This window comes from Porites lutea, chromosome 4 (assembly GCF_958299795.1).
Source record: "Porites lutea chromosome 4, jaPorLute2.1, whole genome shotgun sequence".
Lineage (NCBI taxonomy): Eukaryota > Metazoa > Cnidaria > Anthozoa > Scleractinia > Poritidae > Porites > Porites lutea.
Window position 1 is genome coordinate 16,912,378 of NC_133204.1, and position 19,452 is coordinate 16,931,829.

The following is a 19,452-nucleotide window of genomic DNA, read 5'->3' on the forward strand; positions in this document are numbered from 1 at the left end:
CCTCGGGGTTATGTTAGAATTTTAATATATCGAACGTGGGCTATTCAACCCGTTGCATTTTAAGCGTGCGTTAGGTGTAAATAGCCACGTTTGTGCACCGGACCTCACCGCGGGAACTATGGCCAACTGGGCATAGCAGGGTCTAAAAGTTCTGCGTGGGGTCTTTGTATTTTCATCATCTTTTAAACGTTGGAATTTAAATGTCTTTAAGGGAAATTTACCCGCTAGGAAAACAAAGGTTAGCTCACAGCTATTGAAGAGCATCTCGTATTTTACGGCGATAAAAATCATTGAATGTTTTTAATGTGCAATTTTTTACACAATATTATAGTACATGTATACTTTAACAGTGGGTTCAGTACGTACCCACTCCCTGACTCCCATTCCTGTTCAAGGGACGGGGACTAGCAGAGGAGATAGGGCTTAACTCCCACTTCAAACCCCCGACTATCTGAAGGCTACTCAACCATTTATGCAATTCATGGCACTGATGGCACCTTTGAACAGGCCCCTTAAAATTTGTCTTGTGAGAGCCCGGTGTGACAATTGTGTTCCATAGTGTAAGGACGAATCGGGGCGCAACAAAATTGGGCGCCTAATTGATCACTGATTCCGACTTGATTGTCAGAGACTACCTAAGTGTAATATACTGTCTTATCTTATACGCCTGCTTACATGACCTAGTGTAACTTTCATAATTACATTACTGTCAATGTTACAATGATGACGATAAATATTAATAGGGGCTGATTTCATCGAAATATCGTATGGTGAGCCATACTCTGCTCATTTGATTGTTTATCAGAGATACGTTTTCTTCATCAGCTCATGCACAATGCTATACCTAAAACAACGTTCGAAAGAATGATGAACTTGGTAATGAAATTAGCTCTTGCGGCACTGGTAGAAACAACAGTCGTAGTTTCTGAAAAAAAAAGAGAAAAAGAGAAGAGAAAAGGCGTCAGTATCGCGACATTGATGCAAGGGTTGTTGTTTAGCCTTAGTGCAATACTTTGAATTCTTACAATTTACGTCTCCTTAATATTTAAATAAATATTTTTGTAATATATTGAATGTCTGTTTGTATATCTAGCCGACTTTTTGAAAACCAACCTAACGAAATTTGCAGTCATTTGAGTGAAAAGGCGTCAAAAGGCATGTTTCCTAAGCCCGAGAAGCTCCAAAATCATAGTAACGAAGGAAAATTAAGGAAAGGAGAAAAATAGAACTGAAAAAAAGCAATGGTTGCACTCTTAATTTTTATAATAGCTACTTGGAGATAGTTTTTGGCCAAAAAAACTGTTCCACTCAAAAGGTCCATTTGGCGATAAAGTTATCAAAAATCCGGCTAGATAAGTATATATATTTTTTTCTGGCAAATAAATTAAACGGAAACTAAAACTGAAAAAGGTGTTCATGCTCTCGACCTACACGTGGGCTTGCAATTGTACTGGAATACGTCGGCTCTACTTTAGACGTCCTCCATTTACTTTGCTTATCACACAAGTCGGAGACGTCATGACACGACGTCTAGGACGGCCCGGCTCAGTCTTGAGGGTACTGCCCGGATGAGTGAGGGGATTATTTTTAAACCCACGCCACGCCTTGCTTGTTTTGAGTTTGTGGGTAACTGAATAGGCTAGACAAAACAAAGATCAATTGAGTTCCGGGTAACCGACCTCCTACCCTTCCCGTAAGTCAACATTAACACTTACTTCTCGCTTAGGGAAACATTGTGACTTAGAGAAGGGGTAGGAGGTCAGTTACACGGAACTCAGGTGATCCTAGTTTTGTCTAGTCTTTTAGAGAGAATTCATCTCTCAGAGTATGGATTAGTCTAATACGAAGCCGTTTTTTTGTGTCGTAGGGAAACTACCCAAAGAACGGCCGCCAACAGAGGCTAGAAAGAGCCAAAATATCATGTCAGGCATTCCCCAAAGATTTCCCTCACGTACATATTGAAGCACTTCCCCCCTCAGGAGCAAGTCAGAAACAATGCTGTTGCGCTAACGTTTAAGAACGATCCTCAGATTTGCACATGATCCGTGCATGATGTAGTTCGGAATATTGGGAAATTCCATATATTGTTTTGCAATTTCTGCACACTGTAACCTTACAGGAAAGCATGTCTCTTGTTTCTTACCTGGTTTGCGACATTTATCTTTAGGTTGAAACTCCATTAGTTTTCCCGAGGATCTTTGTAAAATTAGATCGAAGGCTTTGGATGGTTCATCGACTTGCTTTTCTGTCAGTGGTTAAATAAAAAATATAAATCATTAAAACCTCTCTAGTTATAAATAATCATATCCAGAGGCGAATCCTTGTTCAAAATTTCTGCCTCATTAGCATGAATAACTCTTTCATTTCTCATAAAGCTATAATCGTAGCAACTCTGAATAAAAAAGAGAGTGAAAAGTCAGCGACCAACGGACGAACATTCGAGATTTTAAATTATAACAGATATGTCTTGAGCAACTTTGTTTCTGAATCTCAATTTCATGAAGAATTGGTAATGCAGTTCACCAAAGGAGGGCTGACATTATTTAAATTCTTTGCACAAAATTAAAGATTGAAGCTTTTATAACTTTGAAATCTAATGAACAGGATGAGTTTTCCCCCTTTATAGTGACTCATTGACTAATAAAATTTTATCAAATCGAGAGACTAACAAAGGTTTACACTTTTTCACTAACCATTTCCCATGATTCCAAACTTGACAGTTATACAGCCTTCAACTTGACTGTTCTCCATTCTAATGTAAAATATCCGCCACTCTGGGATGTTAAGCAACGCTGAAACCCTTTTTGTAAAGTTCAATCTACAAGATAACGAAAGGACATTTTAAATTCAGCTTTGTCTTGGATATTATGACCGAGCGAGGAGTGTGTATATCCCACCTCGTCGCCATAGCGCTTTCCCCTGGCTTTGACGCGTCCCACCTCCATCCCCGGGTTGCGTTCTGATGCTATCGCCGTCTTCAAAATCGCAATATATATCTAACATTTTTTTGAATGAGTACGGTAGTAATAGTTCACGCTACAGGAATTCGTAATCCCTTTATCACTGGAAGGTGAAATATCAAAACTCAGGGGTTATTTTACGAGCAGGTCTTGTCGTATATCATCAACCGTTGAGTGTTGACCTGCATGCAAAATCAGTTGTCTGACGTTTCGACAACTTGTGCGGAAATTAGCATCAGATTTTCTATTTAACTATAAGTGGAAATTTTCAATCTGGTGTACTTGACTATGAGGTTCAGAACGGTTTAAAGGAGAGAGAAAAACAGAAGTTTTGGCGCCAATTTTAAATGATTTTATGACAAGTTATGTCGGCCACCCTCTTAAGGTGGCAGCCTTCAGTGTTGTTCCTTAAACCTTACTCTTTGATGACAAGCGCGTCTGTATTTTTACCATTTGCTGACACCTTTTAAAAGTGGTATGAAACAAATGGCAACTACTGGGAGCAAATGGAGATCATTTCCTTGACATTTAAAACATGTTACCATAGCAACATAACAATGTCTGTGTTAAAGCACCCCCCGCCCCGCCCCCGCCCCTATGTTAGCCGAAAAAGCTGGAAATTGTTGTTGCCCCTTTTGCATCTATCTCATGAAAATTCAACTGGGCAAAACCTACCTGGAAAATGTCGTCCCTTCTACGTAGTGTAGTGTCTTCTCAACATACAGAGAATCTACTGGTTTGATGGTAGCACAAGCAAGGCGGGCTGCTCCAGCGTTTTCGGCGTGCACGACAACCCCACGACCAACAACTGGAAAAAAAATTAATATTGCACACATCAGTGAATCACTGTTCTAAATTGTTTATGAAAAAAAGGCCAACAAATCCACCACTGGTCAAAATCAATTTCACTGACTTAATTAGCTGATCATGACTACTGACTGATGATTAAGTAAAACCATAAGTCCATTAAAAAACCGACATATTGTTCTTTTCTTTGACAGTCTAGGGCTGTTTCCTTCCTATTTTGATGATGCACAGTAAAACTCCCCGAGAAACTATTAAGATGTAAGTAGAGGTTAAGGTTCCTCCTTTACCTGACATTTCTCCAAATAATGGAAGGCTTGGATCCGTATAAAACTGCTTCCCTGAACCAACATTCAGCCGCGCATGCTTGCCAGAAAGATCACCAACTTCACAACGCAACATATTGCTAGAAAAACAGGATGACTTATACGATCCCTGTAAACACAAACATACAGTATAGATCTGTAAGTAATGAATACAACAAAAAATCCTTCAAGCGTAGAAGTAGTACAACCTAGTAACTGAAACACGACATCCTGTAGTCCAATTTTTTTTTTAACGTTTGTCAAGCTTCACTGCCAATGATATTCTTCTTACTCACCTTCCGAATAGCATTTAACTTTTGCGTGCGGAAAGAACTAGCTTTTTATTTGGTGCTTTTTGGAGTATATGTCAGGCGATGCCATTACGAGAGTATCAAACAAACTAACGTCGATTCTGGACATCGTAAGTCAGAACAGCTCTCTAACATCATAGTGAGGGTCTCACAATTGACAAACGGCTTGAATTTTTAATTGATGTCAACTGATAAATAGCCATAAATTTAAATGACAAACTGATTTACGAGTGTGGCTAACTCACAACTGACATTTTTTTTGCATGGCCTAAGTAACCGTTTAACCATCTTAAATTTCTTTTTTGGTTATTATCAGTTAAGTATTTTCCCACGCCAAATTAGCAAACTAGTGCACGAGAACAGCAGAGGATATTTCTTATGCCGTTCCTGGACTTTCTAAGGTCATTTAGAAATTAAAGTTAATCCTTGTTAATTAAACTGTAACAAGTATGATTTCATTTCAGAAACTTCACGGTAGCCACGTCCTGGCAAAAAAAAATGTCTTCTCAAGGACTGATAAAAGGAATCGTGATCGTAAGTTACCATAAGAGCTTAAGGGTTTATTATACAAGCGACAATACTTACAGCCAGGTCAACATTATAAGGATTATAATGTCCCCCCAGACTCTTGCATCTCTCGCCCATCGCAGCGTGCGCGTCCCCTCCTTCGGGATTCACGTGCACGTGCCACGAGTGATTCATACTCTGATGAAAAAAACAGCATAAGTCAAGCTATAGAATACATCACTGTTTACAGAGATTGTTTTTGTTATTCAAATTTGTAAGGAGTAAAACAAAGAATCTTTTGTTGCAAGAACCAACGCGCTTGTGATTGGCATATTAATATCAACAGGTGACGTCAGCGTGACTTTCGCTATACCACAAGCCCACAGTAACTGAACAAGAAAATGGCGTAAAAAAACGTTTGATATTTTCAGAGACTACATACCCTGTGTACCGGGCTGCCTATCGATCGGGGGGTAGGACGCTAAAACGAAGCATCGAAGCTAAAGGGGAAGGGAAATAGGTTCCGGCCTCCCAACAACCCCCACCCACTTTCAATTTTCCCATCGGGCTAACTTATTCACTCTCGCGTTCTTTTTCCTTGTCTTATTTGCAACCGGTTGGTTAGCTCAAGCTAAGTTACGCTAACCATGCAGCTAGTTTCAGATAGAACAAAGAAGTAGTTGTGCTAATTATTATTTTACCTGTTTGTCTGCCTCGTTCCCATACGACAGATGAACATAAATCGATGTCTCCTCGGGCGACATAGAGCTATCGGACGTCTTGTACTGTATCTATAAAGTGGAGTTGAAACAGTTGTCAAGACTATGTTTTCATGGTCAATCTGAATAACAAATTAAATGAGGTTGATGTATAAGTGAAAGATTTTGGCATGCTTGTCTTTGCTTTGAGATTATGTTTTGTCTTCTCTTTTTTTCTCATGACTGGAAATGCATAAATGCTCTGGAAAATCTTATCTCGATATTTACTTATGGACATATGTCCCACGGTATATGAACTAAATAGGTGAATTGGACATGGTTCATTGTCCGCTTAACTACCTTACAGGGGTTGCGTCACAGCAGTACAGTTCATTTTGTTTAATTTTAATTGCCAATTACGCGCCCTCAATCGCTATGGAACTTAAAAGAAGCAAAGAAATTACATGTAAATGACAAAATCAGAGATGCGAGACAAACAAATATGTCTCCTGAGCATTATTTTTGAAGTTGCAAACAGCAGGGATCAACTTTGAAAAACTGTTAGGCTGAACAGTTTTCAAAAACCCTAATTTCAATCCGTTTCAGTCTTCTTCAGTTTTGCCCATCCGTGGCATCTGTTGTTTCTGTTATGTTATTTTAACCTTCCTTTAAAGTTAAAAGTGGTTATTTTTATGTTTCTCTTAATTTAAAAGGCATTTTGTAATTTCCTAATTTGGCTGAATTTCGTGACACAGCTCCCTTAAGAAGTAAAAACAAAACAAATCTTTTAAATATGCTGGACATAAAAATGCTACGCCATATTTTCAAGCGCACAGAAATATCTCGCACAACTGTTTCAATTGAGCATGATCGGTCTGCCAAAATAGTAATAATATTAAACTCTATTTACGTGTCAGGATATTTAGCTTACAAGCTAATTTGGGACACAACAAAAACAGATACAGAAATAAAATGCTTAAGATTATAAATATAGTGATGAAATTATATCTATAAAATGTATGATAAGAATGTATCGCTATATATATTTTAGAATACAGGCATTAAAAGTAAATTAAGAGTGTCATAAATAGCAATTCTGACAGTTAGAATTATCAACTAGTTCTGCTGTTTTTTTTTTTTCTGAAAAGTTTCTTTTTTCCTTTTTTTTGTTTTTTTTTTCCTCGATCGCGTTTTTAGACAGAATAATGGCAATAAAACTCACTTACCAAAAGTATGTACCCCATAACATCTGGACCCGTAAAAGTTATTTTGGTTTTCATGACAAACATTTTGTCCACTTCAGCCATTTTCTGATGGACATCTGCACAGACCCATCTCATGCTGTTCATTACTTTCATTTTATGGATGACAACAGAACGACCCTGGATGCTGTTTTTACCAAACAATGGAAGATTGTAGTCCAAATGCGTTCCATTGTAGCTTGTTAGGTTAAGAAAAGTTCCATATTTTCCACTAAGGTCACCGATTTCGTACTGATCATTCGTTCCTATTAGAAAAGGAGTGTCAACGTTAAAAACAACCTCGTGAGAGATCCGAAGATCCGGGCTAAAGTAAGGCTACAGAGTAGCTTCCTTGGACAAGTACTTTGCTCCACTTTGGTGGTGAACCCAGGGGTATAAATGGGTACCGGCGACCGGCTGGGTAACCCTGTGATGGATGTTTGGTGTAACGTACTAGATAACTTTTGAAAAATCATAAAAAATATGGAAGATGAAGTGTTCGTTAAATAAATTGAATGGGCTTGTGGTCCATGAAAACGTATGGAAAAATACATGAGCTGTTTATCATGCGTGTGTGACGTTTCAGTTCTTAGAATTTTATGAGGAGGAAATTGTAAAATTGAGGCTAAAATTGTACTTAGCTACATACCAGTTCCAGGCGAAGGACTGGACTTGACATCCACGCCAAAGGGGTTCCAGTGTCCTCCTAAGTGACTTCCTGCACAGGATTCCATTCCGGTGTACTTCATTTGCCATGGCATGGGATAGTTGTGAATGTGATATCCCTGAGACTCCTTTCTTAATCCAGTGAGCCTTATTTCCGTCATCGTGGGATCAAAGGGAGAGAGCTGTGTAAACTTGAAATAGCCGTCTACACCATCATGAACACTGGCTTTGAAAGTAGATATGAAAACTCTCGGTTTTACTTGCATTATCTTTGCGCAAGCAAAAGGGGTCATTGAATCGTCACTTGAGAACAATGTAATTGTCTTGCCAATAACGCTTTTGACACCAGTAAGTGGAAGGTTGGTGTCGGTAAAGGCCACTTTGGTTTTGGACTGTCCTCTTGTTGCCATGGAGACAGTGATGTTTCCATGCTTGGAAGTCAAATCACCAATCAGACATTTTTCGTGTTCTAACTGGCTACAATTTTGCTTGTCTCTGTTTTCAGGATTGAAAATGTCACCGGGCATTCCGCAAGTAGCTGATGCTTGGTTTATCTGCCATGTGACTCGTCTATCAGATTGAGCATCGTTGGAATAGAAAAGGTTAACGAATATGGTTGTATCTGCGCTCTCATCAGCTTGCCTCAGATACACAAAACCAGCGACCGGCATCGTGAAGACAGCTACTGCTGTTAGCATAACTTTATCCGGACTAATCAGTGAGCAAGCCCTTGGTGTGCCATCCTTGTAAAGAACAAGTGTTCTACCCATGATGCTGTTGGCCCCTCTGATAGGAACAGTCAAATTCTGGTCTGTAAAATATTTCTGTGCGTTGCTGGCATTTATAGCTCCCAGCATTCCTGTCAAGTCACCAGTGGCACATACTTGAAATCTTGAAGAACTTGATTGACTGCACGAGCTATTGTAGTCTGCAGATTTCATGGCCATCGCAGGGTCAAACAGATCTCCAACTGCCGTTGGACTGCAACTCATAGCTGCATTACCATCGTAGATCATTGGAAGTTGTCGAATATCCCAAGTCAGGGTTTCATTCTCGATACCTGTTAAGTTAAGTAAGATACTTGTGGGACTACCTTGTTGCGACTGGTAGAATATGACATAACCTTTTATCCCACCCATGTTGAAAATGGCCTGGAGTAGAACACTTGTCGCCGATGAATACCAGATAAAACATCCTGTAGAAATAGATATTAAGTTGCACGTCGTTAAAGGTGAATTCTACAATATTTTTTTTATTTGTTAGGTGGTTAGATTCAGTGCCATTTTACAATAAAAGCTACTACAGAAGACAATAGAAATCGCTCACTGTGAGTTCAATTGCAATATCATATCGCGTTTTGATTTGTTTCCACACACCATTAATCAGTTAACGACTGAATCGCTTCGATTGACCCACGGAGAGCATAATTGTAGTTAATTTCAGTTATAATTTGTCAGGCGGAATCGAAAACTTCCTATTACAGGTTAAGAGTTTGCAGGAGAGATGAAGTACCAGTTGCCAAGTTTTATTTCTTTGTTGCAAATTATAAAACGTGTCATAGAAGTGCCGAATTTAAGGTAAATACCGAGAAGAGTTGTTTGGAGTGTTTAGAAAAATGATGAGACTCGCAAGCGACGTTTCGTCGACTCTTCTTTCAAAAACAACACTAGCAATCGCCCAAATATCTACACACTTAGAATTGAGCCCATTCAGAGCGGACAAACTCTGAGATGGGGAGAAAAGAAGGAGATGAAACGAAAACTCTTTCCCCACCTGTCCGTCCTGGATAAACCAAGCGATGGCTTGAAGGGCAGCTTCGTTTGAAACATTTTGCAAAGGTTAATATCGCTTAGAAATACACATTGCCGGAGGACATTATAGGGCTTTGAGCAATAGAAATAACTGAAAACACGTGCGCAATCAGTAATGAATGCAATAGCGACTGACCACCCACTTCTTTTAGTCAGTCACCATCAGTCAAAAGTAGCTGCTGCATCCAGCTTCAGTTCCACCGTGGTCAAACTTCTTGGGTGAATTTTTGCGTTATTTAGCAAGATTTAATTCAGTAAAACACTTGAGATGGATTTATAAGACATCCAGTCTGCGTAACTATCTGTCATTTTTATTAATAAAACAGAAATAATGTGCTTTGCGTCCATTTTTGTAAATGGTGCAGACAATTCCGCAAATTCAGTTTTCAAAGCTGTAAGGCATTTTTATAGTAAGTTTCTAAAACTTTAGAAAAGTAATACTGGGTCGTGATAGCATAATGTCGGGAAATACGTTAACCTAGAACAGTGAAATGAAATCGGCTTAACAATGAATTTCTTTGCTTCGCATTTGTACACTTCTTCCGTTTACTAGCAGTCAACCCTTGAGTATATATCAAACCCTACGTCACAGATAGTGATGTGTATCATTCTATAAAAGGCTTCATTTTGTTTGCATGCATCACACGTTTCTAATTTTCCTGTTAGCATAATCAGCCATTTCTTTGTAAATGAAAATTTTTGCAGAGTTATAATGCCCTGTGGTTTTTACTTTTTTATTCTTCTTGTATAAACATGTATTCTCCTCTTTTTTTCCTATGAAGTGTACTGAATCTATGGCTTGTAGATGTAGACTCGATCTCAAACGCTTGTTTCAGTTCGTGATGTTACTGATATTACAGATATTAGTAATCATTGCTCATGTTATTCACTATGCTAGTTTATTGGACACCTGCGTATAATTATTTTAGCTTTCGAATTTCGCACGGAAGTATTTAACATAACTAACCGAATATGAGGTTCGTTTCTATAAATTTGATCATGACTGGGATGCATGGTGTAGAGTTAGTGTGAATGTTGTATAGTTGCGTTTTTAAGATTTATTGGTTATTGGTGCTGGTCTCTGGTCTAAGAGACACTCCCTTCTGGAGAAAGATTGACGAGGACAGAAGTTCTACAAGCTTCGCTACAGGGGAAGTCAAGTTGCTTCAGAGGCATATATAGCCAATATTAAGTAAAGCGAAGGTTAGGTCGCCGAATTTTCTGTTTTTATCCAACTACACTATTTCATGTCAGAAATACTGTCTTGCAATTGTGGTCTTGTGAATTCCAGCTTCTTGTAACAAGATGTACAAACAGTTTTCCGAGGAGACAGGAAACGAAACAGTCATGGATATCAGGATCGCTTGTTCTATATTAACGCGCCATTTTCTGAAGGCGGAAATGAAAGCTTGTGAGTACTAAACAAAGTTGTTCTTTGTTTTTCTGACTTTTCAGATGTATCCAGTGTGCTTTTATCAGTCTGGCTGTAGGTTGGGTCATAACTAAGGGTAAGTTTCCTCATATCTTTTTTCTGACTACACCAGACTTTGTAAGGTAAATTTGTTGCATTATCAATCAATCAACAATAAAAAATTCAGCTCCAATGGAATATCGTTATCGTTATTATTCTAATATTGATAAAATGTAAAAGATCTAAGTGAATGACAATCAAACATTAAATGATTAACGACCTCACTGGGCTAATCTAGCGGGCAAGAAATAATTTTGACGGGCAAGGAGATTGTTGGCTTCTTTGGTCTACTCTGAAGTATGACTTAAAATTTCAAGGTCGAGTTTTTGCTATTATATAGAAATGAAGCATAAACGAGTTATTTGTCTGTAAAGTTAAAAAAACACAGAATTTCCTTACCAATCACAGATACGGTTGTAACACCTTTCTGCTACTACTAACAGCAAATTTTTATGGTGCCGACCTAATTCCCGTTTTTAATTCAGTGTAACTAAAACCAAGTTGTATATCAGTTTTACATATCGTTAATGCGAATTATTTACCTGAGTAAAAAAGAACTGTCAAGTACAGCATTTGGAACGGTACAGGTGAAGACATGGCGAGCGGAGGTAGCAGGGAAAGTTCACCGGGCGTTCAGTGGCAGACCTAACTCGATTGCTTCACTTCAGCAGGACACAGGATGATTTATACCCTTCAAGCCGGAACTGTTTTTTCAGGGTCATTTATTCTTAGAGTCATTTATACTATTCTAAGAGTCATTTTGGCAGCTTTTAGACAAACATCGAATAGGGAAATAAATTAAACAAAAGAAGACCGCTTATAACGTCATATTCAGTGGCTAGAAGGACTTTGATCACTTATGTACTATTGTTTCTTCAAGAAAACAATTGACCCACGTGAAACGTAGGACGCAATTGTGTATTGTGTAACGAAATCATTACATCTGAATTAACTATTGATGATTGGAATATCATAAATAAGTCTAAGAAAGCAAGACGCACGAAACTGGATTTGGGGGCTAAAAAATACCTCAGTCTGATTTACGTAGTTGTTTCTATTTATTTTCCAAGTGAATATCGCTTTTGCTGAATGGTTTCATTCGATTTCATCATCTACTTTACAGATTTTTTTTCGTAACTTCATTTTAATAGAACGTAATACAGAAATTGTCTCCTTCATTTTTTTTCTTTTCTACATTTCGGGAACCCCAAACCATGTTTGAGTACTGTCTTACAGCCCGGAGCAAATTAAACGCAATTGTCCTTCTGTTTTTTATATATAAATGAACGCAATCCAACTTCCCCAATAAAGCCTTAAATTATTTTTTAGACTTGTGAGGGCGAAAAGCGCCTATCAAGTGCAAAAACGTCTGTGATAGCGACAAAGGTTTCCAAGGACCACAATTGTTTCGTTTTACTCGACCTGCCCTCGTTAACCAAGAATAAGTGAGACTCGCATTTAACGGCAAAGGTTTTCTACAAGTGTAGATCACAAATAAATGACCTCGAGTTGGTATCCTTAGCGAGCGAGCGAGCGAGAGTCTGTAATTGCCGGCCGGATGGGAGGATAAATCTGCTTTGAGAAACATTGTGCTTTTTACAGAACAACAAGTTTCTTCAGTTTGGTTAGGTTTCTGTTTAGTTAATGACCAGGGATTGAAGTTACTAAACTGAGCTAGACTTGACTACCGCTAAATACTGCCGGAATGATATCGCCCAATCTTAATACATTTTACTCTACGAACTTCAAGTTACCAGTACATCTAGATGATACGGTAACTCGATTCTATTTTTTTAAGGTCATGAATTGTGAAAAAATAAACAGTATGACGAAAATTGCCTAGCAAAAGTTAATATGTAATGACTTCCTTGATGCTCAAGAATTGCGGATACGTTTTTTGGTCTAGCGATATTTAGTTCTTTCTAATCTTTGTCTCTTTGTCGTGACTTCCTCTGCAGCAAGCAGTTGTTGATTTAGACTTCAGAACGTCGATTGGCCCGCTTGAAAACAGACTGTTCATACTTATAAGATTGAATAACCTTATTTTGCCTCCCAATAATTTTATTCTTACCTAAAACCCCTTGCTTTTTTTACCAAACCGGCTTTATCTAAAGAATAAGTTGAATTCCTCCTCGACACATTAAAATTCCGCCAAGCTAGCACAATTAACCTAAACCGCTTGCAAATTCCAGCTCATAAATATCTCATCTGCTTGATAATCAGTAAGGAATCTGGTTAGTTTGGAAATATTTTGCGACTATTTCATCATGAACATTTGTTATATTATTTTTTAGTCCTTTCTGAAGATCCAGCAAACGGCTCCAATATCAGATGCATATCCTTGCTTTATCTTTACTGTAGTTTACTGTACATGAACTGTGTAAATAATCGCAGTTTATCGGCAAAGTTTATGTCGCCATTGCAATTATTATGTGTCTGTTGTAAAGACTCACGGTTGTCGTCAGTCGGCGGGAAAATATTGTACATGAATTGTAAAGGATAAAATATGGTTACGTTTTTACATTTTAGCAATCAAGACTCTAATAAAATATTATTAGCATTGTCTTTTGAGTAAATATATTGCCGTATCGGCTACCCCGCTTTTACTGGCCTCAGTATCATTTGCACTTTTGAAACCACAGCAAAAGAGTGTAAAGAGGCCGAGGTATATATGGTTCTTTTTTTACGGAGCCGCGAAATAGCAAAGTGCTATACTTGAGAGTCAAGAGCACCCAACGACGGTTTCCTCTTACATACATACATTTTAGATCTCTTACAAATGCATTCTGACGGGCGCTATAGAATTTGTATCTGTTCGGTCATCCTAGGGCAACTTGAGTCTTTTCGAAATTATTAGGGCCCCAGCATTACTTTCCCGAAAATTTTAGATGCAATTTAACGTTTTACGAAAGTGAAAATTTTTTAATTCTAATTCCTCTCTCCATCGCATTTTTGAATCCCCAAAATTTTAGGTTTCCTTTTTACTACCAAAAATAGCCTAACCTGGGGAGCAAAATATGAAACATTAAACTTCAGAAAATCGCAGGGAATCATTAGATAAACTTCGAAAATTGTACATGAACGGAAAAAAAAGGTCATCTGGAAATTTTTAGCCGTCACCAAGTAATTATAGAAAATTCAAGACAATATTTGCTTCTCAAGCCGAACTGTCCGGTCAATATGCATCAGCTTCTCGATAATTTGCCTACTCTGCACATTTCGAAACAAAGGACAGTGCTAACCGCGAAATAAAGTAGTATTTAGCTACGGTGCTTATCAGTCTCATTTGTTTCATGATTTGGCGTAAAGGATCATATTTTTTATTCACTAGACTCAGACGCTCTAGCACAAGCATCCTTGACACAAGGAAGACCTTAAGATTGAGGTTTTTCGGCATTTCCCGCGAACCGCGAACGTCAAGAAGTCACGTGACCAGGGCCTTGCCGTCAGGTTTGCGGTTTGAGGTTCACGTTTGTACGGCCGCTAGACAACGCTCCAGCTAGAGTGTACTCTAAAACATCACAATCCTACGTTTGAGAAGAAAAACGACTGTTTAGAACTCTTTTTTATTGATGATCGAATTCAAATAACGTATAATTTTGAAGACAATGATTCTAAGCTAGAAGTAAGTGGATGAATGAAAACAAACGTGGCAGCCGCGAATCTGAACTCCCAAATATGGGCAGACGGGTAAGGTGAAACCGTGATCGCAAACCGCAGTTTGTCGTTTGAACCTCGATCTTAAGGTCTCTACTTTCCGCTTTGTCCCGAGAGGCTCAAACGTGAACGAGTTTCTTGTCTTATCAATTCATTTGGATCTCATTAACCATTGATTGTAATCAAAAGAAATGACGTATAAAAAATTTGAGTTAAGTTATCATATTTTTGTTTTTTTTTTCAAAATAATCAGCTTCCTTTTGTTGAAAACGCATCATCGCGCCCGAGTAAGTTTATGTTACTGACAGATAATGTCGATTTTATCAGTCCCAGTTTTCAGACTCAATTATGAGAACTTGAAAAAGTTGAGTAAATCAACAGGGCATTTGTAATATGTATTTTAAAACTTCGAACAGTGAAAGTAACATCATTAGCTTTGACGTACTTTTAGGAGTAAGACTGGAGACCGAAATTTGAGTTACGCCCCGTGCGTCAATTTGAGCTTGCACATTTTTCTAGTGGTCTGTTGATGTCAGCTTTGTGATACATGCAAAGAATTTTAATCGCGGAGCGGAAGCTTAATTTTTTCAAAGCGTGTAATTGGGCTTGCAGAGCTGTACATGTCCCAACGGAAATACTTTCCGTGACTCTCTCGCCACTTTTCGTGTTTTCCTGAAACATCATCAATTTTGCAGGATCATGCTGTTTTTTTCCTTTATGCTATTGCTTGCGGAAGACTAATTTTGATCAAATCACAAATTCCCGCGCACATCCATGTTTCCACCATAAACAGCAAGCTAGGAAGAGGGAATATCTAGACTGCTAAAATTAATGAACGGTTCAGTCTGTTGTCAAAATAATTCACTCCGAAGATCAGAAACCTTATTTTGAGAACATATGGAAAGGTTGTTCATTCCAGTCCGTGCATCACTTAATTCGTTCAGCAAACGACAATTAGCCGGTATTCAAAACTCATTAATAGAACAGTCTAGAGACACATCTTATTGATGCTCTTGAAACGTTGAAACTAGAGTAGTTAACCTTTTTTGTTATTCCTAAGAACAAAGTGTAAGTTTATAATGTTTTTCTCGACTGATCAAAATGTATATTCTGACAAACTGAATTGTTAATGGCTAATGATAAAGCTGTTCTAGGCCAATTCTATGCTGAACTCATTACTTTTGTCTTTGCCCATACACAAATTGCTCCTTTAGATATATGAAGATGATCGCAAATTTCATCATCAGGGCCGGTACTATCTATAATAGCTTTTATGGTTAATTTTTGCAGGCATATTAAAACTTAAAAAAGTTGGCCGGACGTTTGCAAGTTCAGCATCCTTGCAATCCCCTTGCAACAGAAGGGCCACAGGAAACACTTTTATTACCTAAATATAGACTTTATGTCTTCGGAATTTCATTGATGTAAATCCAGGTTTTAGCTTTTTAAAATATACCAAATAGCCTGACATATCCCCTTTAAGTATCATGATCTCTTATGGTATCAGGGGCCCGTTTCTCCAAAGTCCCGATAACTTTTCGGGCCTGAAATCAAATATTCAAATCGAAAGAAAAAGAATAAAAGTGCGGGTCCTGGCTAGCAAAATACTCCATTTTGTTTCATTAAATGGTAGTTTTATCATGTTAGAAGCAAAACTATTGAAACTTCTATCTTGCATGTAAACAACCACAACTTTACGGGCCCGTTAATTATCCGGACTTTCGAGAAACGGGCCCCAGGATCGTACAATAACATTGGTCCGGTTGCCAGTGTGCGGCCCCGCATTTAAGGAACCTTAAGCAACAACGACGGCGACGGCTACAAAACCGTCATTCGAAAAGTATATTCACGCTGCTTCAAACTTTATCACGTTTATTTCATCTCGTTCAATTCGGCAAATAATGGCGAATTTTTCTGGGGTTGATGTGTTCTAAAGGACTGTATCGAAGTTCAGGAAAAGAAAATGAAAATTGTTGTCTTGTGTTCACGTCCTCCACAAAACGAGAAAATATGAAGTTTCACGTTGTAGGCGTGCAACGACGGTAAAGAAATGTACAAAAAAACGTGATGCACGTGCAAAGTTGTTGTTTTGTCAATCTGAACCAACTGCTTTTCTGCCGTTCTCGTTGCCGTCGCCGTCGCCGTGGTCGTTGCTTAAGCTCCCTACAGATATTTTTCTTTTGCTCTTTTTTCATGCAGTTATTAACTGTCCGTAACGTATGTCTGGGGGCGTTATCATTGATCATTGGAGGATAGAGTTGGCTTGTTTATATTCTTCTTCCCTACTCAAAGTGATGATAGTAATACTTTTTAATTATGCTTGACATTTCTTTTCTTGCTTTAATATTCAAAACTCGCTGGGCTTAAGCAGATGAAAAAGTACTTCCGCGGTTTTTTAAGTCTTCAATTTTGAATTGATACCGCTCTCACCCCCTAGTGCTCTATGTGGTAAAGTCGGTAACCGCGATACGAGCATGTTCGTGGGTTATCAATATAAGAGTTGTTTGTTTTATCGTCCATAAAACTCAACCAATCTTGAAGTAATAGTCTTACTTATATCAGTTTCCTAGAAACGTTTCTATTTTAAGTTGTTTGACGTGCCTCATGCGTCATCCTTTGGTTAAATTTCAGCCACTTTGCGTCGGTGTTTAAGTCACTGTACAAAACGTAAACAGTTTCGCCAGTACAAAATTAAAAGTCCTTGATTTTATTGATTTTAGGAGCAACCATTGGCACAGTTGGTTAATCCGGGGCTTCCTTTGCGTGAGGTCCCGAGTTCGATTCTAAGGTGTTACCTTAAGTACTTTATCGACTTCTTTCCTTTCCGTGTAGCTTTAAGGAGCTCAAAATAAATGAGGTACAAAAGCCATGAGAGGGAGCGGGGGGGGGGGGGGGGGGGGTTAAAATAAGCGCCTCGTTGGCCTCAGGGTTGTTAAGGAAGTGATGACTACGTAGAATAAGTACACTTTTTCTTCACAAGACCTCTTCGATATTCTCTTTACTTTAAAATTGACGCATGTATTTCAACCAGGTCGTTCAGGTCGGATTAGACATCAATTATAGTAGGTTCTTTAAGCAGGAGTGTTGTTCGACTGTTCCTTTAATTCTTTATAATGATAAAGCGTATTATCTGTCCCAGGAGTCTGCACGAACTTTGGTCCATGCTTTTATCATTAGTCGTATAGATTACTGCAACAGCCTTCTATTTGGTTTACTCTCTGTTCATCTACTTAAACTGCAACGCTTGCAGAATGCAGCTGCTCGGCTTATATCTAATGTCCCTCGCTACAGTCATATAACACCAGTACTATGTTCGTTACATTGGCTTCCTGTCAAATTTTGAATTGATTTTAAAATACTTTTTTTTACTTTTAAAGCTATCTACGGTCATGCGCCTAGTTACTTGATCGATTTGATTGCTATTAAAGAACAGCCGCGCTATAATCTCCGTTCAGCTAGCGGTCTTATCTTAAAGTATCCTAGTTTAAAACCGATAAAGACTTTAGAGGATCGTGCTTTTTCATCTGCTGCCCCTAATTTATGGAACAATCTGCCCCTTCACATCCGTTTTGAGGACAATTTTGAACGTTTTAAATCTATACTTAAAACGCATCTTTTTAGACTAGCTTTTGATATGTAATTTTTTTAACCTACTATGTAATATATTTAGTGTTTTTTATCTTTATTTAATTTTTAGCGTTGTTTATTCTTAGCCTTAATTATTTTGTTCATTTTAGCTTTTATTTTATTTTAACATTTACGTGTTGTCACGCGCTTTTGATTATATTTGCATGGAAAAGGCGCGTTATAAATTTTATATTATTATTATTATTATTATTATTATTATTATTATTATTATTATTATTATTATTAAGCGTGTCCGTTTTATATCGCAGGGTTCGCTTGATTGACATTTCAAGGTGCAGATAACAATACCTTCCAACGCCGGACAAATACAGGAGGTACTCAGTATAGAGTCAAATAATAATTATTTTGGGTTTGCTTCTTTTTTAATACTTGCTCTACCCAACTAAATCACTTGTAAATCAAAAGTACTTTAAGTATACCTAGCCGGATTTATGAAACCGTACCATCGGACTCCTGGAGCCCACACACCTTAAACTGACTCAACTAAAGCAAATATCGCCAAGAAACTCAGCTCTTACCCATGGTTCTCTTAAGCTGACTCTCTTCTTGGTTCCTGATTAGCAAAACAAACATTCAAGTCCATCAAAAAGACACTCTGGACTTGGCCATGCACTCTAGATGCTTAAAGGCCCTAAATGACGGAGGATGCTTGAGACTTAACCACGTTCTAAGCAGAGAATTGAAGGTTAAATCACGCCCCTGACTTCCCCCACCCCCCCGCTTCAGCCTAGCACGTGCTTGAGGGGAATGCTTTCATTGGCCAATGAGCCTCAAACATTACAAGAATTTGACATGACAAACTAAAGGCAGACATGACCGGTGCACTAACTCTCCCCGAGCTAGACTAACGAAAGGTACCACGCTTTTGCGGCACTCTACCCCACTCTAGGGATTGACATGGAGGCCGCGTTTCCAACCCATGGCGAGTTAGCCCAGGGACTGAGCTTGATAATGAGACCACCAGGACAGCAAGCCCCCTATGTTTTTTCTCACCGCAGTGACCAGAAACCTGGCTATCGCCAGGTTTATGTGGGAATATTCTGGCCCATTTTGAGGTATGTTTTCAAAAATTCGGCTGGATATACACGTTGCTCAATATCGAAGGTGTGTTTTTTAGAGATAAGTACCTTTTTAGAAAACACTCACGATAGAAACACTTATTGTAGTTTGCTCAGAGATCTGAGGGCGCAAGCGCAAAGCGCGAGACATGTGAAAAGAGAAGAAAGAGAAAAAGAACTGTAATTACTTCGGCTCGCGTGCCTTACCGCGAAACCCACCAAAGCGCCCCCAATAACGCCTGTTTTGCAGGCTACATAATATATTGTTTTGTCGCTTTTTTGTAATGAACACCTTTGTTCTTCTTCTTACTGTAA

General features: G+C 38.4%; 1 protein-coding gene across 1 annotated transcript; it reads right to left on the bottom strand.

The window, feature by feature from the left end:
• Positions 1-276: 276 nt before the first annotated feature.
• On the bottom strand, positions 277-11,419 carry LOC140934966 (uncharacterized). The gene is made up of 10 exons (XM_073384520.1): positions 11,317-11,419; positions 7,476-8,687; positions 6,812-7,092; positions 5,589-5,678; positions 4,966-5,085; positions 4,055-4,199; positions 3,636-3,768; positions 2,694-2,818; positions 2,144-2,245; positions 277-925 (listed from the first exon to the last, which is right to left on the bottom strand). Exons 1-10 carry the CDS (start codon positions 11,369-11,371, stop codon positions 822-824), a joined length of 2,367 nt encoding a protein of 788 aa, XP_073240621.1. The 5' UTR covers positions 11,372-11,419; the 3' UTR covers positions 277-821.
• Between the last annotated feature and the right edge of the window lie 8,033 nt (positions 11,420-19,452).